At 34.0% G+C, this 26,684-nt stretch overlaps 1 protein-coding gene across 1 annotated transcript; it reads right to left on the bottom strand.

The window, feature by feature from the left end:
• LOC150092151 (monocarboxylate transporter 9-like) lies at window positions 1-25,227 on the bottom strand (the record flags this gene model as incomplete). Its single annotated transcript, XM_090415268.1, has 4 exons — window positions 25,161-25,227; window positions 24,361-24,516; window positions 5,537-6,442; window positions 1-83 (listed from the first exon to the last, which is right to left on the bottom strand). Coding segments are annotated over exons 1-4 (1,212 nt in total), but the record flags the coding sequence as incomplete, so codon positions are not given.
• Between the last annotated feature and the right edge of the window lie 1,457 nt (window positions 25,228-26,684).

Below are 26,684 nucleotides of genomic sequence, written 5' to 3'. Positions count from 1 at the left end.
CAAAAGCAGTGCTGAAGTAGCAGCAAGGGAAGTTGCTAAATAGAAGAGTCCGTTGTAACTTTTTAAGGAATCTCTGAAGTAACCTGCAAAGAAAGGAAAAAAATCACGCTTCAGTTTATTTTAATCGAAGTGTTCAACTCAAATAAAAGTTTCCTTTTGAATCATAGCTTGGTTTTTAATGCATATAGTTTTGATAGATATACACGGTTCAGCAGATTCATCTTTAAGATTCTGGAAGATCATTAGTAAACTATATTTGGTATTCGGAACTCTTTCAGTATAGAAATACAAACACCAGTACATCTCAGCCAGAGAGTTCCCTTTTATCACAGATAAGTTTCTTTTATCGCTTGGTCGGCGAGTGGGTCTCTGGATTTTTAATATATAATATAATACGAAATATATAATATAATACAAAAGATAACACTCCTTGACTGTTATCTTTTGATCCACAACTAAGAGATGCTATCATTAGCATATGTATTTCTTTTTTTAAATCTTCTTTTTTTTCCTTTTTTTTTTCTTTAGCGTTAAGATCAATGGCATATCACGGCAAATTACCATGGCTTTATAAAAACTAAAAGCTAATATACCGGTCAGAGATTATCCTCAGTTTACAGACAAACATAGCCTTACCTATCATCTGGTCAGTGTATTTCAGAATCGACAAACCCCAAATATCTGAAGAAAACAACCCCCCCCATGTCTACCGACTAACTTGCTTTAAGTTGAAGAGGCTCTATAAAGGATCTTCAAATGTTAGGTAAGTTTCAAACCCAGTTCTTTCCAAACAAATAATATCTTCGATACCGACTTAGCTAGCTATGGTATAAGATTTTCAACTTTAGACTTACTTCCGGCATAAAAGCTTCCTCCTATTATAAAGAATAAGAATAACTCTGATTCTGTACAATCTGTGGATGCATTCGTTATAATTTTGATAGACATGTATTATTAATTAGATATTGTTCATTCAACATTAAGTCAAGAAAAATCGATCTGGTCTATAAGTATTAATTATAGACTGCATTTAATTTATTGTTTTGGAATATATATATATATCTAACCGATCCTCCTGCTTCACTTCTCTGAGTTATTTCTATTAAAGGCAACTATTAGTTTGATAAAAATTCCAAATTAATTACAATTGATGATTTTACAATTAACGTAACGATTCTCTAGATTTTGTCTACCTATTATAAATATTTAGTTTAGCCAGTAGCAAAAGATTGGATTTTAAAACTAAAAACTGTCGAGATGAATGTTTGGAGAAAACTAAATGGATGTGAGCAGTTACCTCACATTCCTCAGCTTTTCGTTTTGTGTTTCTCCCTCTACAAGTAATTTAAATTTCTGAGTGTGTGCCAATACCTAAAATGCATATTTAATATTTTTATTTCAGGTTATAATGGAGAGTCTCCATTATAACCTGAAATAGATTTTGGTCCCGTCGGAAAGACCTTGTAACTTCGATTCGCGTCCTTGACGTGAGGAACCTTTATCTGGTCTCTTTTGACTAAAGGTAACTTAGCCTGTCTTATACGGAGGCAGATGGTTTTTCACCAGGAAACTTGGGTTTTTTAGTCCTTCAGAACAGGCAACCGGCCCCGTGAACACACGAGGATTACAGTCATAAACAAATACTTACCCTTAAAGGATGAGCAGAAGAGAGGCCGAGCCTGCTTCATTAATTCGTTCATCGTAAATACCTCATCACGGGACTCAACTCATCCTAAGCGACGGATGAGAAGGGAAGAAAAGAAGGAAGTTTTTAGTACATTGTTATAGATCCTCTAAAGTCTGTCGATGCTTCTGGTATTCAACTCGTACAGTTGAGTTACTAATTACGCTTTCAATTTGGTATCTGAATAAAAACTTAGAAAACTGACTATTTATAACGATTTTTAAGTCGCGCAGTTTGTCAGATAACCCTCGTTATGGAGAAATAACATTTGCCTCTAAGTTCTTAATCGGGGATGAGAACTAATGAAAGCATCTTCCAGAAACTGTTCCGCCAAACTTTCAGTAGAGAGTGAATATTTCGCCTGAATGTAAATTATGTTCTTGCTCTTTATGGAGGTAAATTTAAAAGCTTCAGTTGTCAAAAATTAAGGATTTTTGATTAAATTAATTCAACGATTAGATATATTTTTTAGTGCTGGAAGTAAACACCGTTAAAATTAGGGAGGATACTGATGACTGTAGAAATCTGAGGTCAGCAAATTACTGGCCACACCCTATTATGGTGAGGGAGGCCGCAGGCTAAGGATGGCTCTTAAAGGATGATAGTTGCAGAATCATCAAATGCTATTTTAGTATCCATAGAATAGTATTAATGTGACGTAGCCAAGTTCAATTTTATGCATATTGTTTATTGCTGCTACGTCAGTGGTTGTATGTTGCTCTGTCGTCGCTGTGCTGCCACCCATGCCGTTCGGACTCGCACTACAAACTTGATAGTATTTTGAATGCCACGCGTATTTTTTAATCCATCTATAAAGATTCAAAGCAGTGAATATTTGCACGTGTTTGAGAACACTATCTGGGAACACTAACTCTGAGACCCTAATTAAGCTTAAAAATTCACGCTTCTTATTGATTTCTCAAATATCGATTTGACTGCAGTTGCATTGTGTGCATTGTTAACAGAATCACTGTGTAAATTTTATTTTCTATCTTATATAACTAAATGATATTTTCGATTTTACCTATTCGCCAGCGAAATGCCAGAGATTTACTCTCCGGCTTTTTTCAGAAAGCGTGTACCAACCCCTGGTGTAAACTGTCATAGTGGAATGTTATTTACTGCCGATAATATAGCTTAACTTTCCGTAATTACTACTCTGCAGGCTATAATTCAACTTCGGAAGATCTATGCTAGGCAGTTATCAAAAGTAATACCCATATTGCAAAATCTCCCTTATCCCAAACAGCTATGTCAGCCTACGTAAGATGACATTGTTCTTTTGGATATGGAATTACATTGCTGGATGTACTAGATATAAGAATGAAAAACAGTTTAGAATAAAGGAACGTGGAATTACATTGCTGGATGTACTAGATATAAGAATGAAAAACCGTTTAGAATAAAGGAACGTGGAATTACATTGCTGGATGTACTAGATATAAGAATGAAAAACAGTTTAGAATAAAGGAACGTGGAATTATATTTCTAAGATGAACTTATCAGCCTGTGATGCCTCAGTGAATAGCGTTTTTAGTTGCCCATCAACGGTGGGCAGATTCGAATCTAACTGTACAAGGGATTTTTGTGTTTACTTCTTTGGCGAAATTCCCAGATCGCTCAATGTCTATCGCAAATAAATAAAGGGAATATGTCTGAGCTCTTTCGTCGTTGGAACTTATTAAACTACATATTAAAAACTCTAACGTTCCTGGGTTCTTGAGATACTATAAAAATCTTACTGGCTATTGTTTATATGAAATGTGCCGTTAAACGTCATATCCATCAAAAGTGTTTAAGGTGGATGGATGAATACTCGTGTTGTTTCTCAGAAAATAATCCTGAGATTAGGTCATTTTCCAATAAATTTCCTCTGCATGAAAAAGAAAGCATTTTCTTTTTTTTTCCTTCTAATATTAGGAGAGAAGTTGTCCATCACACTCCGGAAAGAAAAAGTTGACCTTTACAACTACAAGGCAATAAGCTCATGAGCAGGCTTTTCAGTTCCATTTATTCTCGCGAGAAAGTCACCTGCTTTACGGACCAGACTCCACTGATTTCCATATGAATTTGAGGCACATTCAGTTAAAAAATATTCTAATTCAATTCATTCCATGCGGAAGATACGTGGTTTCTCTCAAAATATAGATCTTTAATAAGTACATTGTCTTTTTATGCATATTGCCTATTGCTGCTACATCAGTGGTTAACACAATTAATCAACACAATTAAAAGGAATAAAAATCTTATCGATACTAAACTTTTCTATATTTTCTATATTCATGTAAAAATTAAATTTCATATGCAGAAAAAGTAACTCGATCCTAAATTAAATGTATCAAATTATTATTAACTTTGCTGAAATTCATGTGAACATTAGTGGCTTCATTAAAAAATAAACAAATATAATATAAAATAAAATGGTTAACGCGTTTTATTACTCATATGGAGCAGGGTAGGTCATTTAACACTACCTTACTTTTGAAGAGTGGCGAGTAGCAAATCTCCATCTTTGGCCAATCACAGAGTGCCTGACTAGAGCTATCAATGTTTTTAATAGGCAACCGGAAGGACGGTATGGGAGCAACTGTGACTATCTCATTGTCAGTAACACTACCACTGTATGTTATTATGCGAAAGTGTAATATCAAGAGATTATTCTTTTTATTTATTTATTTATTATTTCTAAAAAACATTTTAAAACGGAGTTCGCTACTCGGTTTTAAAAGTAATTTACTGTAGCTCATTGGCAAGTTGTGAGAAAAACTCACAACTTGCCAGTGATCGAATAACATGGGAACCGGGCAAAGAACGGCTTAGAGAAAGTCTCTTTTGTCGAAGACAAAAATCAAACTTTTGATGTTTATTCTGATGGCCTAGCGCTATGGATTCCCGTATTCTCTCCCCGTCTTCCATATAACGAAATCGTTCATCAGTTGAAATGCTATAAAACCCATTCAAACGTTCATAGACCTCTATCATATCATCCCTCTTTCTCCTATTAACCAGGGACTGCAATCCACATACTCGCAATCTTTCATCATAATCTAAATCCCATAATCCGGATATAATCTGTGTAACTCTTCTTTGCACTCTTTTCACAGCTTCTTTATCAACGTGGAACCGGGGAGACCAAATCTGTACCCAATAATTCAGGTTTGGTCTTATCAAAGTCGTATAAAGAGGCAAAATGACTTCCTTATCCTTACATGTCAAGGTTTGCTTCAACATCGCAATTATCCTCTGAGTTGTATTTGCAACTTTTTATGTGACCTTTGAACTTTAAAATCTTATCCACCAATACACCCTTGCCTCTTCAGTTACTTGTAGTATAACGTCCCAAATATAATATGCCGCTGGAACTGTAATCACGCCAAAGTGCATAACGTTACACTTACTAACATTAAACTGAGAGCCATTTTCGTTTGCCCAGATTTCAAGTCTATTCAAATCATTTTAATTGCTGAATATCAGTAGTATTCCTATTTGCCCTGCGTAGCTTCGCATCATCGGCAAACAATCGCACATCTGATGATATAATTTTGAAGAGAAATGGACAGAGAGCCATGCTCGAGAGAAAGGCATATTGCCAGAAAGTGAAACGCAGAGACAATCTGATTTTCATTTCGTTGAGACAATCTTTTCCAATAGATACATTCTTGTCATCTGTCTATTTTTCTCTAAAAATTACTTCTGACATATTACAAGATAAAAAAGAAATTTGTTACGAGTTTTCAAAACAAATAATATTTCAAAAGTGATAACGATACAACTAATATATCTTAAAATGACAATCTGTTCGTATTAAACTTTCAGTTAATATTCTGAATTTGACAGAAACGCTTTACTTACCAATGGCACTCGGAAGGGTAAGTTGAACGCATCCACTTACAGCATAACCAAGACCGACTGAAAGAGAAACTACTTCCGTTCCTAGAAGTTCTAGGAATAAAATTTGGTAGGTCTGTATTACAGAAAGTGTCATTCCAAATACAATACTCAATATTACTAAGGAGATAAAGCCTTGTGAAAACGGGATGCAGACTGTGTCTATTGCCATTAGCATCATCAGAATTATAGTGACAGTGAGAGTGCTTATGAATCCTCGATCGACGATTAAACCAACAATCAAGTGAAAGCACAAAACAGACGAGGAAGAAGCAAAGATTAGATAAACAGCATTATCCACAGTGATCCCTTTCTCCGTTGCGAAATCAATAATGACAGTGTGATAAACCAAGGCTACAGAAGCATATATAGTGAAGCAAAACGCAATCACAATGAATATTGGTGAAATGAGCAGAGTACCGGTGATTTTCAACGTACCCAATGCCGACTTGAAAAATGGACCAGAAGAATGATCATTTGTATTGAGGTTTTCGATGTTTGATATTCTCTCTTCAGAGCCAGCGCTTTCAATGATTTGATTGGTCTTTTGAACGCCTTCATCCGACGAAGTAAATGGGGAATTAGGAATAGTTTTACTTACATTAGGGTTATCGAAATCTTGTGTTGAAGCATTTGATGGTGGTACCATCAGCATCCCTGCTATTATTAGATGCATTGCTACTGCACCAAGAATAAGAAATGATCCTCGAAGTCCATAAGATTCAATGCAACTTTCCACTAAGCTTGGGAAAACTAATCCAGCTATGGAACTTCCGGTGTGTGCAATTCCCAATGCAGTTGTCTTCATCGTATTGAAATGTAGACTGACTATAACTGGAATGGTAGTACTAATCAGACCTCCACCGGTACCTATAGAAAATAGAAAACACAGCGTTCGGGTTTACTGTTCAGTTCCTCAGGTAATTTCTACAACACAGAAGGTTAAATAAATATAACTTTTCTAGCTAAACGAGCACTTTCTAATACGTGTCTTGGGTGTAAGGCTATACTATACCATAATACAATATTGACTCATATGATAATATTAAGATGTTATAATTTACTGCACATTATTGAGAAACAATGGCTTGTTTGTAATAATAAAAACTTAACCCTCTTAGCTTACAAATACACAGTCCATAAAGATCTAAATGAGTACATGATAAATAACCTGAGATCTCCCGGTCTGTACACCATTTCAGAACTTTGTTTGTAGCACAGAAATCTACCAACTAAAGGCCTCCAAACAGCCGTGCATCTGGGAGATTTGAAGATAATGGAATATTAGTGCTTAGGAGAAACGCCATCCATTGGGTATCAAATAAGATACTGTGAAATAAGTTTTAACTGCTATAAAACTCATACCAGTGTAACCTGAGTTGGTATGATAATTGAAAGTATATTTCTTTGAAAACAATTTCATTAACATGTTCATTGCCAAACACGCGATATCGCGCGATGCGAGTTCTCACCAAACGGTCGATCACGCGTTATCGTGTGGACGTCACTAACTAAATAAAAAAATTAAAAAATTTGGCCACCACACGAAATTCCAATTTTCAGCTTGGCAATGAAAGTGTTAATATATAAATAACCTATTTCTGATGAGACCTGAAATTTTTAATTAATCCTTTGTAACCTATCTTGAAAAAAAATAAAAACAAAACTTTTAATTTTTACTCTCGAATTCTGATAACATTAAGGCTCGTCAGATTGTATGGCTCCTTCTTAAGCACAGTCAATATATCCCTTTACGTATGGCATATTTGAAGTTATGGAACATTCTAGGTTTGTTCACAACAAGCACAGAGTGGGAAGCAGTATTTTATCATAGCAGTTGAATACAGGTGGTAGTATGGCAACACGACGTGAACACAGTGAATTCGAGAGCTGTGTCATCGTGGGGCTGTCGCATTGGGAGCATTTCCATACGTGCCATTCCGCTCAACTGGAGCATCCAAAATCAACTGTTGGCGAAGTGGAGATGTTTTGGGATCACTAATGCAGGAAAATTCACAGGGCGGCTGCCGAAAATGACCGACACGGACAGGAGGGTGTTAAAACGGGTTGCATGCAAGAACCGACTACAATCGGTACAGATCATCATGATGAGTTTCAGAGTGCCAGAAACATCATAGTGAGCACTAATGGTATACGGCATTAACAGGGTTTCCACGGAAGAGCAGCGGCACGCAAGTTGAAGATCACAACAACGAACACGATGACTCGTCTGGCCTGGTGAAAGAGGGTGTGAAATGGACAATTGACCAGTGGAATATGGTATTATGGAACGATAAATCGAGGTTCACCTGTTTTTAGTTTGATGGCAGGGTGTGTTTGTGGAGGTAACCTTGTGAACGCTTGTTACCACAGTAAAGTTTGATGGTGTAGGAGTAATGGTGTTGGGAGCATTCAGTTGGTTTGGAGTAGGACCACTCGTCGTTGTCAGTGGTTTCATGAAGGCAGCTCAGTTCCTTGATATTCTGGATAATAAGGTGTTGCCTGCACTGTGAAGTTTTTTTTATGGAACGGACCCCTGGTACTATCAAGGCAACAATGCCCCATGCCAGAAAGGCTGCAGCTGTTATGAAATAGTTTGAAGAGATGAATGTTAAACGACTGCTCTAGCCTTCGCAGATTTCTGACCTCAACCTCATGGAACACATGTGGGTGGAATTGAAGCGGCGCTTGAGATCCAGAGCAGCACGTCCTCAGTCTGTCGATGAACCCAATACCTCTTTGATGGAGGAATGGAGAGAAATTTCCCCTGATGTCTACCACATATTGGTGGAAATGTTCTCTAAAAGGATGCATGAGGTGATCCAAGCCAAAGCCAAACATACCCGATGTTAGGGTTCGCCTGCTGGTATTAATTGTAAAGTGCTAAAGTGTCTGGACTATTATTGGTAGATAGTGTCTTACATCTTGACACGCAAAAGCATTTGTAAAGAAAGCAGAAAATTCTGTGATCTGAATATGCATCCACGTTTTGTGAAGTATCAGAGAAAATGAAGTCCAACTTTAACAGATGTTTACTTTATCATGTCCATCTACAGTGTCTAGAAAATGGACATCATTATCTTCAACATCTGCTCTGTCATCTCTTCAACAACCACAACTTTAAATTAGAATCTTAACTAATGCAACAGAATAGTAAAACAATACAATAAAAATTATTAGTAAATAGAAATTTACATACTCAACCTAAATTTTTGTAATTAGTAATATAAACGTCCTCTTGCTTTTTCTCGCTATTATAAACAATCTAAGAATGATATTCATATTTAGAGTTTTAATATTAGGATGATATCATTCTTCATTAGATTTATTCTATCAAATTCTTAAAACTAATTATTAGTTGAAATTTCCGTTATTTTCATAATTATGCTTCTCTTTCTTTTATCTCTATATACGCAGTTCATACTTAAACTATTTCAAACTGTTGTATTACCAAGCATAAAAGTGAGGTACTGTACGTTTTCCGAAAACCTGATTCAAATCACTTTCGAATTATTTAAATTTTTTAAAACATTTGAATTATTATGTTCATGAAATGATATGCTTTTGACAGTATTGCTGCTACTAGCTGCTAAATATTTTAACATATGGATTGTCGATGATGTCTCTCTAGTTTTATCAAACAAGTTCGATGTTTTCTTTTTATATGCATTCCTTTCGAATTTTTATTTTCTCAATCTAATTAATATGACTATTTCACCTGTCAGAATTATGTGGTTTAAAATAAACATATATAAAAACAAATAATACCTTTAAAAACAGATAAGTAACAAATACAGTTATAAATAAATGGCAAAGCTGTGTTAAAGAAACCCAATTACCGCTGCGCTATTAACATTTAACAGTATTCTTCTTCTTCTTCTTCTTGAGTATTCTGCACTTGAGCAGGCTCTTCTCTTAGTAGCAAAAACTTTTCTTCCACCCTCTTCTGTTCTGATCCTTCTCTTTCAACGTTGTGTACCTGTCTCCATTCAGCTTGTCAACTAGCATTGTTTTCCTTACTCTTCTTCTGGATCTTTTCCCGTCTATTTTTCCTTCAATGGCATCTCTGTTGATTCCATTCCCTTTCTTCTTTTTATCCTCCTTAACAGACTTCTTTCTTCGATAAAGAGCCAGGAGGCTATTTTTTCCGGCGGCGTCAATTAAGTTAAGGGGATAATAAATCCCTCATTATTTTAAAGCCCGATCGAAATCTGAAAATTTAATACCGAAGAACTATCGGCGAGTCCAAGCGTAAATCAACACTTGGGTAGTACAACACTAGGGAAACTGGGAGCAAAGATGGAGCACTGTCCTTAATATTTTCTCATAATATAAAAGACTTCTTTTTTCTTTTACTCTTTTAAAGACCTCTTCATTAGTTATTTTATCTGTCTTTTTTGTTATTTTATCTTATTTGCATATAGTTTATATGCAAATCCCCATCTCAAAGCTTTTGAAAATCGTAATTTTTTCTTTCTTCAATGTCCACGTTTCAGCTGCATAAAACTGGCCACATTACATTTTAATAGTCTTTTCTTTAGGTTTCTATCCATTCTACTTCTGAATAAATTCCATTTTCTATTAGAGGCATCTCTTCCCATCACTATTCTTGCTTTTATGCCACTTTTACATCTTTCATCACTGCTAATAACACTTCCTAGATATTTAAATGTCTTTACTTGATTAAATTTTCTCCATTTATTCTGATATCCATATTTGCCTCTTTCCTTGCTATTTTCATTACCTTCTTTTTCTAATGTTAATTTTCACTCTATAATTGATACAGGATTCTAGTAATCTGTTCAACAGATGTTGTAGTCCTGTTTCAGTGTTTGATAGTAATGCCTTGTCATCTGCTAATCTTATTGCAAATATCCGTCTACTTCCAATCTTCATTCCTTCTTCCCAATTCTTCAGTGATTCTTTTAACATTGGCAGTTTGTCCCATATATAGTGAAATAATTAGCCTTCTGTCTTTCCAATCTATACCAATCTTTTCCATTACTTCCACCATCGTATCCCATTTTAGAAAGTCAAAAGGTTTTTCAAAATCTGTATAAAATATATTAACTTCTTTATTCACTTCCAGATTGCAATTCTTCGTGTTACGATTCTCATAAGTATTTTTGATGTATTTGTTGTTCTAAAATCCTTGCAGTTCACTGCATTAATTTTCTTTGGTATAGGTATAAATATTAAGGTCATAAAATCTTTTGGTAATTCTCCTTTATTATAAATTAAAGTTATTATTTTGATTATTTCTTCAGTTCCTTTCTTCTGAAGTTGTTTCAGGAATTCTGTAGCCATTTCATCTTGTAAACTTGTTTAGTAATTGCTAATTTATATTTTATAGTTTATGATGTTAAGTGTTAACTCTATGTGTTTCCGCTCTTACTTCGTATTTTTCGTGGTTGCTTGAGATAATTCAAACTGTCGATAGACTTGTTTTCAATTTGGACTTCAATTTCTAATTCATGCATAAAATTCCAATTAATCTTAATCCTTTAAACCTTACTTAGTTTTAACTCCTCCCCCCTCTCAAGGGCGTAAATATGCTCTTGCGCGTGCTTGAATTGTAGACTTAGGAAAAGCCTCTGGTTGGAGCCAAGTCCTTAATCTACTTTGCCGTATTTCATTTGTACTGATCCTTAAAAATTAACTTTTTTTATCGACTGTGCCATTAAGGATCGCGTAAAAGAATCTTTGTTCCTTCCCTTACATACAAGAGAAATATTCAGCTAAGCACAAAAATAACTCGTTATTTAACTCTATCTCAAGCAACTCCTATAAATTAATCAGTCAGTCGTGGCTATTACTACTCTTAGGCCACACAGCTTCGGTATTTTTATGAGAAATGCATTGGCTAAACAGATCAGGCAAGCTATTAACAAAACAAACATGTTTACTGTTACTAAGACAAATTATACACAACATTCAAACAACACATATCACGTGCCTGGTTCTAATTAAGACAACAAGAGTACACCAGAGACAATACTTGTCACTTGTCTAACTCTCCTCAAAGTCAATTAAGCATTTCGCTTCATCTTTAAGACGTAGAAATCATAATTACACATAAATTTTCAGACACGTGGATGATACTTAACGCATTTAACTTTCTCTCACATTGTAAACAATAAAAGACAAAACTTAAACCACATTCACTCTTAGCATTTCATGAATAGGCAAATCTGTAGATCTCTGTATTCTACTATTCACACTCAAACTAAAATACGACTTTCCGATTCTTTCTAACACCTTCTATGTCACTAGATAACAAAGCCAACATTTTTCATTTGAACTTCGCAATCTAAGATATTACATGAAATATTCTACTTATAATCTTTCTAGTTCATTACACAGTCATAAATCCTCAAGACTTAGGGGCACATTCCGCTTCTTCCCAGCTAACTTTCGATCGGGGACTAGGACACGGCTGCGATAATTCAGCACACAAGTAGATCATCGGGGAATCTCACGGTGGGATATCTTGAAAAGGCCGTTTCTGATACTAGTGAACTTCCCATCTTCATCGGAACTGCTGCTCGCGGAAAACGTGACCCTTCCAGTCCTCGGAAAGGCTTGGCACAGGAACAAACTTTCAAACGAGAGCCCCCTAGCTCAATCTCTGTCTTTTATATCATTCTCCTGACCTTAGCCCTTCTTATCTAAAGTCCACCGAATTTACTGGAGGGTTTTCTCCATCATCCACGCTATCGCTGGGTTTTGGCGGGAAAACTCATAATCCAGTGACTTTCGCGACTGTTGCTAACCTCAGGTCTCCTAGCCTAATTCTTTCTGAGCTTAATTATAGCTACAATTCTTTTGGTTCTTATTCAAGTATTTTAACCTTTAGTTACGATATTTATCTCAGTACAGTGAGTTATACATTCTTTTACTTACAAGTATAATATGTAATTTAATTGCCCATGTAAAATCGACATAGAAAAAAATATTTCTTTTTTTTTTTATACGAGATTTTAAAATCTATTCCTTATGCCTTTCCACATTTTAGTTCTTTAATGTCTATTTCTGCTTCTGTCTTCAAACTCTCTGGGTCTAGACCATCTTCATTTATCTTCTTTATATCTTCCAATGGTAGCTCATTTGGTCTTTTTTCCTTGTCATATAGATCTTCAAAGTATTTCTTACATCGCATTAGGATTTTATCTTCTTCAGTTATTATTTCTCCATTCTTATTTTCTATTTAACAGTAACACCATGAAAAACAAACAAACAAACAAACAAAACACTGGATGGAACTACATATACTGTCTTGTGTCATCATATTCATCGCAACTTCGATGAGATTAGGTCAGCAGAATAAAACATTATAAATGTAATATAATCACAACTAAAAGAGCTTTTTCTTATTTTCTCAATAACTCTGGAATATATTCCAGTGATACTCCATCTTTGTCATAAGTAAAGATGCTTTCCCTGTAATTTATTTTAATATATTCTGTTTTTATTATCTTCAATACATTACAATCAACTGGAGCATACAGAAGAGAACATACAAATAAACGAGTTAATTTATCGAGTTTCTGTTAGTCCATAGACCATTAAATACTTCTTAGGATTAGGTGGGCTCTGATTCAGCAGAGTCTAAACAAAAAGAAGTTCTGCTATTCTTATTCGCGACTAAAAAAGAGACTGAGAAAAATATTGAATTATACCTTATGTTTATGCAAACAGAAAAAATTGAAATGTAATGATATGATAATTTTCATATTAAGACGACTTAGAGTATTTATATATGCGGGATTCCAGTATATTAATAGAGAGAAAAATTATTATTCAGGTATTCCATTTTATCGGAAGTAGAAAGTAGAAATATAGAAGAGCATTACATGCATTATAACTAAAACACCAAAACATGAACACATTTTCCAAAGAACAAATCTGTTCTTTGGAAAATAAATAATCAATATGGCCTAATAAATGAAAGTTACAAATCATTCCCAATTTTACTTATATAATTAATAAAATAGGGCAATTCAGTATTTTCCTTGACATTCTGTTAACAGAGACTTTTATCCTCTAACTTATTGTAAAGCTATTCGAATATTTGAGGAAAATATACGTTTGTGAACTTACCACATGTTAGTCCATAGAAGATCATTAATCAGTATACGTTTCTTGCAAAAAAGCACATAGTTAATCCAAGTATCATGAAAAAGCTGCCAACTAGCGCCACCTTGCGGATTCCAAAATTGTGCACTAACATTCCACCGAGCAGAGCTTAGAAAGAAAGAAATAATATTGTTGAAATCATACGATTCATGGTTCCATTTTGAAATTTTATTTCTAGCATTTGTGAAATACGTCAACATAGATCTCCTTGGGCAAGGGGGTATCGTGTTTTTTAACGAATCACCTCTTTGTAGACGGTATTAATTGGAGGAATAGGATGATCTGAAGTCAGTGCAGCTGTGGCCAGGTAAAACTGTTGCGAGATGGGAACTGACAGAGTATGAAAGAGGCGTTGCGATAAGACGGAATGTTGAAGTTGCAGTCCTATCTGTTCAGCAAACTGTTCATCTTACAAATTGGATCATCACAGGTCAACAATTAGTGATTGCATACTGACATGAAAGCATAGGTAGTCAACTGTAAGTGAAACCCGCAGTGGACGACTCACCACACACTCACCGAATGTGATTGTAGTATACTACGAAGATAATATGTAAAGATCGCCATTCGTCAGCCGACATGTCGAATACAGACTTCCGGACATCGATTGGAACAGGAATCTGCGCAAATACAAAACAAAATACATACCGAGGCTCAACAAATGGGATTCCTTCGCAGAACCGAGATAGGCAAGCATCACATTATCTGAACCAACATGCATTGTCGTCTTCAGTGGTTCAAATAACGTAAACAATTGGATACGGAAACTTGGACAGCTGTGTTATGAGGAGATGCATCATGTTATACTCTCTACCTAGCAGATGGACTGATGGAAGGATTACATGTGGAGGAAGTCTGATGAACGTCTCTTGATAGAGTGAAGGTACTTGAAGGTATTGTCCTGTTTTTCATGGTTTGGCTTCGGAGCTCTGTTTGTGTGCCACAAATATTGACCTCTGAGAGGTAACTAAACTTTCTGGAAAATATTGTGATTCCTACTTTGCAGCATTTCTATGGCATTTATCATTGTCTTTTCTTTGAAAATATATAATTAAATAATAAATAACAGATGTTATAAGGCTGCTATAAAGGTCATATGGCTGCTACTGTAACTGCTAGTTTGTGGACATAAACGTCACTATACTGGTCTCTACAGAGCCTTGATGTGTAATGATGTGGGATGAACTGGAGCGTCAGGAGGTAAGGGAACGTCCTCCCCACAAACAATTTCCTCATTACATGTCTAAAAGAAGAATGGTCCAAAATTCCCAGTGATCACGATTGTATATTTGTGGAATATATCCCATAAGATTGCTGCAGACATCTAGGTGAAAGGAGATCCTGCATCTTATTAAGATGGGCATCATCGCTGTTTGTTCTTCACACTATGGTGTACGTGAGTCCTTTCTAAGCAGTGTATGTAAAGAGAAAATCAGAAAACCCTCCTAAAAACCCTAGTATTAAGCGTGAGTTATCGTCAGTTGTTTTTCATTATTCTTACCTGGAAGTATACAAACTGGCAGAAATTAAATGCAATAGAGAAGACAGCTAATGGTGGAAGTGGGCTACATTTGACTTCTATAACCTTAATATATAATTGTATTCATAATGAACAATATGTTAGCTTGTCATTAGCAATGTATTGATATTCGTAAATATCGAGTTACTGTTGCTAACTCGATAAACAACACTCTTGGAAATATCTTAGCATATGCTGGAGTTTCAATTATATTTATTTGCGTTCAATGAGAGTATATAATAAATCTTTTAACCGACATGGGGCTTAAAAGTTTTCATCATCATCATCGATGGTTCTGAAGAGCTCATAATTCCCCCACTTAAGCGCCCACGAGTTTCTGAATATTCTTGAATTTCATATTCATAATTTAATGATAAACTCGTTATACATATAGATGTACTTTGTATGAGAATTGCATGTGTCATACTGGCGGTTGGGGATAAAAAACCGAATTTCACGTAAAAATCCTGCACCCTCCATATGAGATGGGCTAACCCACCTTCAATCGAATATCGGTAGAGCTTTACAGGATTTCAATTTATAACGGCGGTTTGAACGCAGTTCTTTCTAACTGAAAGGCATCATCAAATCTGTCAGCTCTATGGAGAATCTTTAAATATTTGTAGAGCTAAAAGAATTATATCAGAAATGACGTCAGAAGTGCAAAAGCTTCCGACAATTAGATAAAAATCTTTTGAAAATTAATAAAACAGTAAACATTTGAAATAACATATTGACTACATGAAAAATAAAAACAATAAAAAACATCTTTCGTGAATAAATTTAGGCAGTTCTCTGCGAGAATTTTCCAAACACAATACCCATTTTCCCATTTTTTTATTGTATTGTATGTGTGTGTGTGTGTGTGCGTGCGTGCGTGCGCGTGCGCGTTAAAATCGACACTGTCAATGATTCATCTCCTTGTGATGGTAAAAGATGTTGTATGTGGAATGCAAACACCAAATTCGTTCGATTATAAACATGAGTGTTAGGATGTAAGATAATGCAAACTTTGCATTCCGTATAAAAATAATGTTAAAATTGTAAGGCTCTCTGCTACTGCATCCACTGTCATTAGTTATAATTGTTTTGGAAATGTTTCCTCTTCCGCATAGCAAGATGTTCTGATTGAGACTCAGTAGGTTTCCAAGAAACCCTTTAGTTTGAAGAATCTGGATTCTAAACTCCATTTAGCACATGAAAAACTTTTATGATAGCTTTTGCAGTGCAGACAAAATAACCGTTTTAAGGTGACAAGGTTAGGTTTTCAATTATGTAAGCAGGCAAATAGATTAAGATTATATAAGTAATTTCTACGCAAAAAAATATTTATCCATGAAACGAACCAAGCACGTTATCGTTAAAATATGATTACGAAAACCAAAATGTGCAGGTAGGTCGTGAGCAGTAAGGATCTGTATTATTATTATTATTATTATTATTATTATTATTATTATTATTATTATTATTATTATTATTATTATTAATTCACATAATTGATACACAATCAAAACAAGATTTAAACAACAAATATTATTTAAACAACAATTTGATTGGTGATACAGAACAATTCAAATTCTTCCCAAGAATCTAAGAATAGTCTGTCAGGTAGCGTCGTAAAATATGAACTGTTCCAAGTGATGCTATGTTTTGTGGTTCCATGAAAATTCATCACAAAAACAGTTAATCGAAAGACAATTCATCGAAAGAGCAATTCATCGAAAAAACAATTCACAGAAAAGTTTAACTAAAATTTCATTAAATTGATCCAAGCAAAGTGGAATTGCTAATATCATTTCGAAACTTTTTTCGAAAATGTTATAATAAAAGTGATCCATTTAGAACAAAAACTGAACTGTGCAGACAGCTTCTTGTACCGATAACTTCTACTAATCCGCTAAGTCAGAGAGTTATTGTGATACATAATTTGGACACGTTATTTCTCTGTTGCTCGGAATATAGCTGAACTGAAAACTGGAACGGTTCGACATTTTCTTGTAAAAGTTTCAAATAGCGAATCTGAATCAGATTCGCTATTTGAAACTAATTTTTTTCGCTATTTGATGTCGCATATTACTACTAGTAACAATAATAATAATGGATCTTGCGTAGACTGGGATTTTCCTCCTGGAAACAGGTAAATCAGTCTCATGAACAGACATGAAACAGTTATCGGACAAGAAAGATAATAAGAAACCATATTGTTCTATAATTATTCCCTATTAAAGTAGCATTGCTTTCTCACTCTGCACGGTTCAGTATTTTGTTCTAAATGGATCACTTTTTTCATAACATTTTCGAAAAGTTAAAATTTCGATGAATTGTTTTTTCGATGAATTACATTTTCGACGAATTGTCGTTCGATGAATTGTTCAATCGATGAATTACCTTTTCGTTGAATTGTCTTTCGATTAATGGCCTTTTCGATGAACTCTCCGGATAACCTTTTTTGTAGGTCATATGGGGTGACTTCACTGATGTTTAATAGCTGTAAATAGTTGGATAGCCTCTTTGAAATTGTGCTAAGTACACCGATAACTATTGGGATAACTTTAGTGCGTTTAACCCACAGCCTGCCAACTTCGATTTCCAGATCTCGATATTTAGTGAAATTTTCCAATTATTTGTCGTTAATGTTGTTATCACTCTGTACTGCGATATCGATAATCCAAACTTGTCGATGTTCGATAATTGTGATGTCAGGTCTATTGTGTTCCAAATGACGATCAGTTTGTATTAGAAAGTTCCCAGAGAATTTTTGCTGTTTCGTTTTCCAATACAGTCTCTATTTTATGCTGCCACCAGTTATCAGAGGTAGGAAAGCCATATTTTTTGCATGCATGCCAATTAACTATTTTGGCAACTTGATAATGGCGGTATTTATAGTCAGTTTGAGCTATTTTGCTGCAGGCACTGATTAGATGTTCTGCAGTCTCATCTTTCTGATCGCATAATCTGCATTTTCTGTTATTATTGATGTTCTGAAATATTTTGCTTTCATTGCATTAATTTGAAATGCCTGTTCTTGAGCTGCTAGAATAAATCCATCTGCTTCTTTTTTTTTTAATATATGCATATTTTAGCCATTGCTACGTCTTTTTTCCACGTTAATTTTGTCCTCAGTATCTCTAAGAAATTGGCCATGCAAAGGTTTATTTTTCCAGTTCAGATATCAGTTATTTCTAACTTTTTAAGCTAATTTCTTCTTCTTTCCCAGGTCTGTATTACTTGCATTAGATCTCGTCCACCTGTTCTCTTCGATAGGTACAACAGGTCAACATCACTTCGTGGATGTAATGCATGGTGCATAGTGATTAGTTTTCTAGTTTTACGATCCAATTTGTCCAGATCTTCTTTTGTGCAATCTATTGGGCCAGCTGTGTATCGGATCACTGATAGAGCCCAAGAATTCATTGCTCTAATTGTGTTTAATCCATTTAGTTTTGTTTTCAGAATAGTTTTGTATTTTTTGGTGTATTCTTCTGCTGCCTGTTGTTTAACTTTCGAGTGGAGAATGTCACTGGTTTCTAATATTCCTATGTATTTATAATGTTCGTCAGACGAAATTGCTTTTATATATTTTTCTTGATCAAAATTATTATTATTATTATTATTATTATTATTACTGAGATTCATTTAAGCCAATAAACAATAACTAACTGGTGTTTTCCTCAGAGCAACTTAATAAAAAGCTTCGAGGATGCAAGCTGAGACATTATAACTCAAGATCAACACAAGGAAAAAAATCTATTTATTATAACTACAGTATTTAAATACATTAAAGCAAAAATTGTAAAACAAAATATAGAATTTATTCTTATTGTATAAATACTATAAAAATGAAATGTTATTTAACTGCAACTATAAATTACCAACTACAGTAACTATTATTAATACATTAGACAAAAAATGTATGAATTTCACTGTTTGAAACCAGAACAACACATGTTGCAAACACATAATATATAATCATAATTTTAATAATACAATTATTATTAACTTTTTATAGAAATCTAATGTAGAAAATGAACAATAATCTGCAGCACTTATTTGCTGTATTTTGTAAAATGACATGTTGAAATATCACTCAAGATAATTATTGTATATATGTAAATATTTTTTTAATCAATAAAAATATTATTATTCAAAATCTTAGTTTCAAAAACACCTCTACTTACATGTGAAGAGTAATGTGAATGGATAAAGGCTAAATGGCCACGCTGATTTCTCTCTAGTTTCTTGGAAGAGTGCAATTGTAGCTACAAAGAGAACACTGCTCGATGTTAATATTCCCATGGAGATAAACGAAACAAGAATGCAGGCAAGTCAAAGGAACTTTGGAAATATCTAGTGTTACCATGTTGAGTGTATTTTCCGAAGACACATGCTTTATGAATGCGATGAAAAAGCAACACAGTGTTGAGAAAGAACCTGATAAGGAAATGCAAATACACTAATTTCCGCTAAATATGCTGGCAAACATTTTTACTAAGAGTGTCAGGTTTTGTTAATGACATTTCACTATAAACGGGAATTATATCCAATAGTAATGAAATGATATTTCGCCACAATACGATTCTTACAAGAAGCATTACTACGCACATTTATAAATTCTTCTCATATTTTGTTCGACTTAAATCTGAGTGGGATTTGGTTCAATCACGTTTAACACCAAGACAAGGAACTGGCTTCACGCATCAGTGTGTCAGTTGAATAATATCATTAGGCTGGTTCGTATGTTTGTTTGCAGAGACCTGTATTCGAATAATGGATCTTATTCGTCCGTACGTGAGGTAACAGTTCTCTTACGTTAGTAGAAATGCTTTTTCCTCTGTTGAATTATTCGTTCTACATCATCCGACAAAATGAACACATGTAATTAACAGTCATATAACATATATTTCACATCCCGTAATCCCAAAACCGCAACTGCAAAAAAGATGCATGTGCACAGGATTAATAATAATAAACTTGATACTTCTACAAATCTTCCGACACCGATTAAAAAAAAACGAAAAAAAAAACATGTATTACAGTTAACTGTGATGATATAATACTGAAGAGGTTTAAAATTTCATATTTTACTTACAACTTGGCAATATAATATAATATAATATAATATGTCACACACAATTAATAGACAAAAACAATATTTCTGAGTTACACGGCATAATATGCAGGTGGATTGTGCATATTGGTTAAAGATTAAGCAGTGCACAGAGATGTAAATTTTGTTGTGTAGAGTACCTTACAGCAATGAGTCATTGGAATTGCTAGAATAATAATATAATTAATGTTTTTTTAAATCAATTTTTTTTTATTCTTCATGGATATTATTTACAATCTATACATGAGCATACCTGCATATAAAAGTACATGCATGTATATGGACATAGATCACATGCATAAAACTACTTGATAATTATTATTATTAATTAAGGGGATACAAATCCCTCATAAGGCAAGATGAACCACAAATCTTTGTGGTTCATCTTGCCTTATGAGGGAAAAAAGATTTCTGGAGGGAAAACTTATCCCCTTTATGAAACCCTCTAACTCACCTTTGATAGAAAAGCTTTACAAAGGATCTTCCGGTTCTAGGAAGGTTTCAAACTGAGATCTGTCGAAGTTAAGAAAAACTGGCTGAATTACGGAAGCTCTAGTATAATGACACCAATACAGTAATTTTTGATGGCATTAATTTTTATTGAAAAAATGTTTAATTAATCCCTTTTATGAAAAAAAAAAGATATCATTCAGAATCCAACGAATAATTAAATTACACGTATATATTAACATTTTATTTGCAGTGCTGACCAGTATAAATGTAATTGTAAATACTTGGCAGGCATAAATAACTTTTTTTACTCATTTTAAAATGTTCTATACATTTATTCTTAATATATAGTTTATTATAAATTATTATTCGAGTTTGGAGCAATATTATTTAGTAAAGTTTATACTAAATAATATATCACTGCACAATTTGTTACGTAAAATTTTAAAAGCAAAAATCAGTTATAGTTCTTAAACTGATCTCTGCCTTTTTTTTAATTTAGCAACAGAAGAATCACATAATTGCTGTTAAACAGTAATTCATTTAATGAGTTTATTAAAACGCGAAAGTTTTGCTGGAGATAATGATATAGTAATCTACTTGTTTACTGTTTACGGTAGAAGATGAACTGATGTTTACCGAATTATGATAAAGGTTGTAATGCGTTAGTTATTCGATATTCTATTGTTGTTAGGTCCCTCGAAAAAGTTCTGTCAATAACCTTGGTTGTCAAACTTTATAATTTTTACAACAAAAAAAAAATGGCAGCACAGAATAAGAAATTTCTTTATCACTTTAAAAATATTAAAGGAATGAATAGGAATATAAATAAAATTAATATAATTCTATTATATTGTAATAAATAATGTTTATATTATTATGTGACACCTCCAGAGAATCCAAAGACTCATCGAGGGAGAGTGTGCCAACAGCATCGAACGATTGATCCTCTTCCAGCTACTAACCGTGCTTACACTTGCTTAATTTTTTGGGTGAGCCATTAGTAGCAGAGGCTCTACCAATCGACCAACCTTTGCTGACTGAAGAAAAAACTAATGAACTTATTTATAACGAAGCTTATACACCATTTTCCATCTGTTATAAGTATTCCATAAATTTAATATACAACCCAATTGCTATTTGTCATTTTTCAGAATGAATTTTCACTTTAACACTTAATAATTATAATAATTATCTAGTATAATTTTTAATACATGCGACGTGATTCTTTTACGTAATGTTCATTTTCAAGGACACTTCTCAGTATTAGAAATGTGTGAGTGCTAAATGATCAGTTCATTTAACACTCACACTGACAGTTGGTCTCAGAGATGAAGCGTGTTCTCGTATTTTTTATTAGTATTGGATTTATTCTTTTAGATTATTCAAGCAAGGTGTATAAGGTACTGTATTTTCAAGATCTGGTTTTAGTCGTATTGGATTATATTTTAATATGGTCTAGATTCTGTATCCTAAGGATGATGGCTACTTGATATCTAGCAAAACGCTGAGATATTGTAAGTGATTAAAAACTATGTGTCGATTCCGTAAGAGTATTAACATTTATTTTACATACTCTGGGGAAGAGTTTCAGTATTAATAATGCAGTGTGTGTTTTATAATTATTATTCGACCGTTCTTCAATAGGCGGGTTATTTTTTAATTGCAGCGATCATATTTCTAGGGACAATTCGTCTACATAATATTCTAACTCGCTTTTCATTCCATGAATATCATTGGTTTTAGATCTAACGTTTTTAACTTCAAAACATAGACTATCTCCACTTCGCACGATGCAGAGATGGAGTACATTCTCTTTCCAAGGGCCAAGTACTGGTTTCTAATCCCAGTTCTTCTTCTTATTACGTAGAAATTTCTGAGTTACGGTTAAACATCGCAATATCTGGGAAAAAATCCTACTTGTTATTTGTTGGTGCGAAATATGAACTAATTCTGGAGCTGTCCAGGGACAACAACAACAACAACAACAAAGTGCATCTAGTGGGAGACTAGAATCAAAACGATAATGGTCTTTCTTTAAACGTTTCTAACTAACATATTCATGATAGTTACTACATAATAGGCTAAGGTAAAAGATTGCCGCGAGAAAAGAAAAAGAAAAGTATGGAAATGTGTCAAGAGAACCAAAATCCGAGTTAGTCATAAATATCGATGGCTTCTTTATATACATTTCTCGTAATTTTCAGTTTTTATATAAAACCATAATGTTAAGCAATATTTAATGACTGATGCTACTGCGCAATTAGGTTAAATCTTCGTATTCGAGAGGATTGTCTTGCAAACAAGCTTGTCTCAAAGATTGCTTTAGGAAGCCAGTGCGGGTTTCGGTGATCATTATAAACATGCTTTTTAAAAATATCTACTGTTTAGTAATGACATTTTTATCTTTATATATTTATTTATTTTAGCAAAACAACTTTACAATTCTCGTGCAGTTTCATATAAAAAGTGCTTACAAAAATCATCTTAGGTACGATAAATCTATTGAGAATTACGTCCATTAAACTGATACCAAGCTAGTATACTCCAGTTAATTCTGTGTTCCTTTGGCGTTCTGAGGCACGACAACCGCTCCGTTAGGGAAACATAAGCCACCGTATCAGACTGTTTAACTATCTTGTTGAAAAGAATTCTTGCTATCAACCGAACCTCAATCAACTAAGCGTCCTTCTGTCTCAAAAAGATGAAATCCATTTAGTATAACAATACCAAGGCTCAGGGCCGCCGAGAGAAATTTTTGGGCCCGTGACAAGTCTGTGGTCCGGGCCGCACATAAAAAAGTGCATCACTTTTGTTTAATAAAAAAAGTCATATAAAACATTAAACATTTGTTTTAAAAATAGTGTACAATAAATTCAAAATTCGATACATTACATACCATACAAAATACAAACATTAAATAAATGAGAATTTTAAAATTTTTATTGTCTCATCCATTTCCTCACTTTATGTTTAGCGAAATCTTTAATCACCTCGTCATAATCAATTTTCATTGCCAGGTCATGTTCTATTGATAGCAAAGCTAGGCTGTGTAATCTTTCCTGGAGCATTGATGATCTACTGAAGATGTTTATTGCTGAAAGTTTATTAAACGCTCTTTCACCATCGGCAACTGTTACTGGTATTATGCAAAAAATTCTGAATTGAAGTACATATTTCGGGAAAAACACCGTGAAGTTGAAATTTATGAATGGTATTTAATAAATCTAGTCCTGGTATAACATCTTTAAACATGGCGTTATAAATCATTTTTATGTGATAGATTTCGTCTCTCAGAGATGATGTTAAGTCTTTCGAATATTTATTTATTAAATTATTGCACGAGTCAGAAATTTCTTGATGATTTATTGTTTGAAAATTTAATATTAGTTAAAATAAATTCGAAATGTTTTTTAAAGAAGTGAAGCTCATGTGAAGTTGGAAAATAATTGTACCCAGTATAACAAAATATAGAATTATCTTAAAATGTCCTTATGTATCATCCTCATCTGCACTTTCTTCATCTGCTCTTTATTCTCTTCGCTTTCGACCGTTTTTCGACATTTGGGGTTATACCCAATTCAACTGCAGCAAGTGTAGCTTCAGAGAGAACATCTTGCCACTTATTTCTAAAATGTTCAAGTTCTTTCAGAAGAGACTCAACATTTGCTGTTGCAGTATCAATCGATATGGTACTAGATTGAGATATTTTATTTCGTTCGTCAATGGAAGCTAAAATTTTAAACCAAATTGTTGCAAAAATATTGCTTTGAAACATGAAAAATATCGTTTTAGAGCAACAGCTATGGAATGACCTTCATTTGATGACCTTCATTCCCAGTCAAAATTACATTCTCTAAAGCTTTAAAAATACTTGGAAGCTTCTGAGCAACCGGTCGAATCGCATCGATTCTACAACTCCAGCGAGTTTGAAATAGACCATGAAGAGAACAGCCAGTTTTTTCATAAAATTTGCCATCTCATTGGGCTTGAGCTAAAAAATGCAAATGAACACTTCAAGTTTCCAAAATATATTGTACTTTCCGAACAACATTTAGATGCATTTATGCCCACTACATTCAGTAACTATTAATTGTCGATTGATATCACTAAAGAAATCTAGACAAGTACCTGGATCTTCGTAATTTATAACTTCGGTAGCTTCTAAGTTGGTAGTCGCTTCAGCTTCACCTCCAGCTGACGTAAATTATTCATATATTAAATCGTTGTTACCAACTGCATCGGTCGTAGTGCTGATTGTTGCTTCAATTCCAGGTCCAAGCAATTTTTTTTCTTTATCTTTAAAGTTTAAATTGTCCCTAGCGTCTATTTCAGAGTTCACTTCAGAGGTCCAGGTGAAGAAGATTCTTTATTACTTATGTCAGCAGTTAAACTATTAGCACATGGTTTACTTGAAATTTCAATATCTTGGGGTTCTTCCATCTTCAAATATTTCAGTAGTAAATGCTTGTTTTTTTTAATCTTCTTTTGCCTTCTCCCAATCTCTTTTCTCCTTTCGTTTTTGATGATACATTTCTGTTGGTCAAATTTTTATTATTAAAATTATATTTTTAATAATAAAAAAATCAAATTAATAAGAATACTTACTTTCATTTTTTAGCGCACAGCCTACACAGTTGCACACTTTACAAACAATCACAAAACTTTCGTCTATCAAAATACCAACAAGAACGAAGCGTCCTGGCAGGGAACGTTACTGTGAATGCAATTACTAGCTAGCCGACTACAACAACCTTGCACGAACAACTATAGACGTCATCACCTGCTATAACTACAGCGATCCCCGCGGAGAGAATCAGTGTCTTCTGGACACTCACGGTGAGCTAAAGAGCGTTGCCGTCTGACTAAAACAAAACACAGTATCATTCTTGATATGACATTATCTTTTATCATTGTTGTATTATTATGAAAATTAAAACCATGCATTATAAACATAGTTATGTGACAGGTCGGTCGGGCCCTTTTCGATGCCGGGCCTGTGACAAAAGTCTCAGATGTCACCTCCCTCTCGGCGGCCCTGCCAAGGCTGCTAAGTTAGTTAAGAGAGATAATGTTGTTTATCCAATTTTCCCGATGCAATGGACTATTTTCTTTAAAATAGTTCATTGCAACGTTTCTTTGGTTTCTGTTGCACCTTTGGTATAACTAAGATCGATGATGAAATATCCATGTTTAAGGAATGTACAACACTTTAGCGTTAAGAAAATAATGTTGCATATATCAGTATATCATCAGTATATAATTGTATGTTTCCTTTCGAAGCATGTGACATTTTTATACACTGAGTTACCTTTATTGATAGTATGGCTACAGTATTAGTCAGTATTGCACAAATCAAAATGTTACTTAAACATTACCTTATCTCTCACTTGAGGACAGGGCTTTGAAAATTAAATACAATATTACTTAATATGATATGAATTATCACATTTATTAGCAAGTAAAAAAAATCATAGTTAATAATCTAACTGGTACGAATATAAAATATTTATACTGTTAGTATTATACTATTCGAAATTGCTAACTCCATGTTTGAGGTTTTATTATAAATTTCCTTAACATGCACGGAGATCGCAATTATAACTGCATAAGAATAAAGTTTACCATATATAAGTAAAACCTACATAAGTTAAAGTTAAACCTATTCCTTTCAGCAGGGCTCTTCAACTCATGGCCCACGGGCCACATGTGGCCCGTGGGCCATGAGTTGAAGAGCCCTGCTGAAAATAACTACTTAACATTAAAACACGATTAAATAAAAAGAATTCCGATGAAGCGCACGCACCACTAAGCTTTACTGCGGTATTTAGAATTGTAAGATGCTTTCCAGATTCACAAGGAACGCTGTATATTTGATGCTTTACATAAAATTCCTATTA

This window comes from Typopeltis vanoorti, unplaced genomic scaffold, assembly GCF_054136105.1.
Source record: "Typopeltis vanoorti isolate ZY-2024b unplaced genomic scaffold, IOZ_Tvanoo_1.0 HiC_scaffold_362, whole genome shotgun sequence".
Taxonomy (NCBI): Eukaryota; Metazoa; Arthropoda; class Arachnida; order Uropygi; family Thelyphonidae; genus Typopeltis; species Typopeltis vanoorti.
Note: the sequence above shows the minus strand (reverse complement) of the source record. Positions and strands in the feature narration are given on the sequence as shown.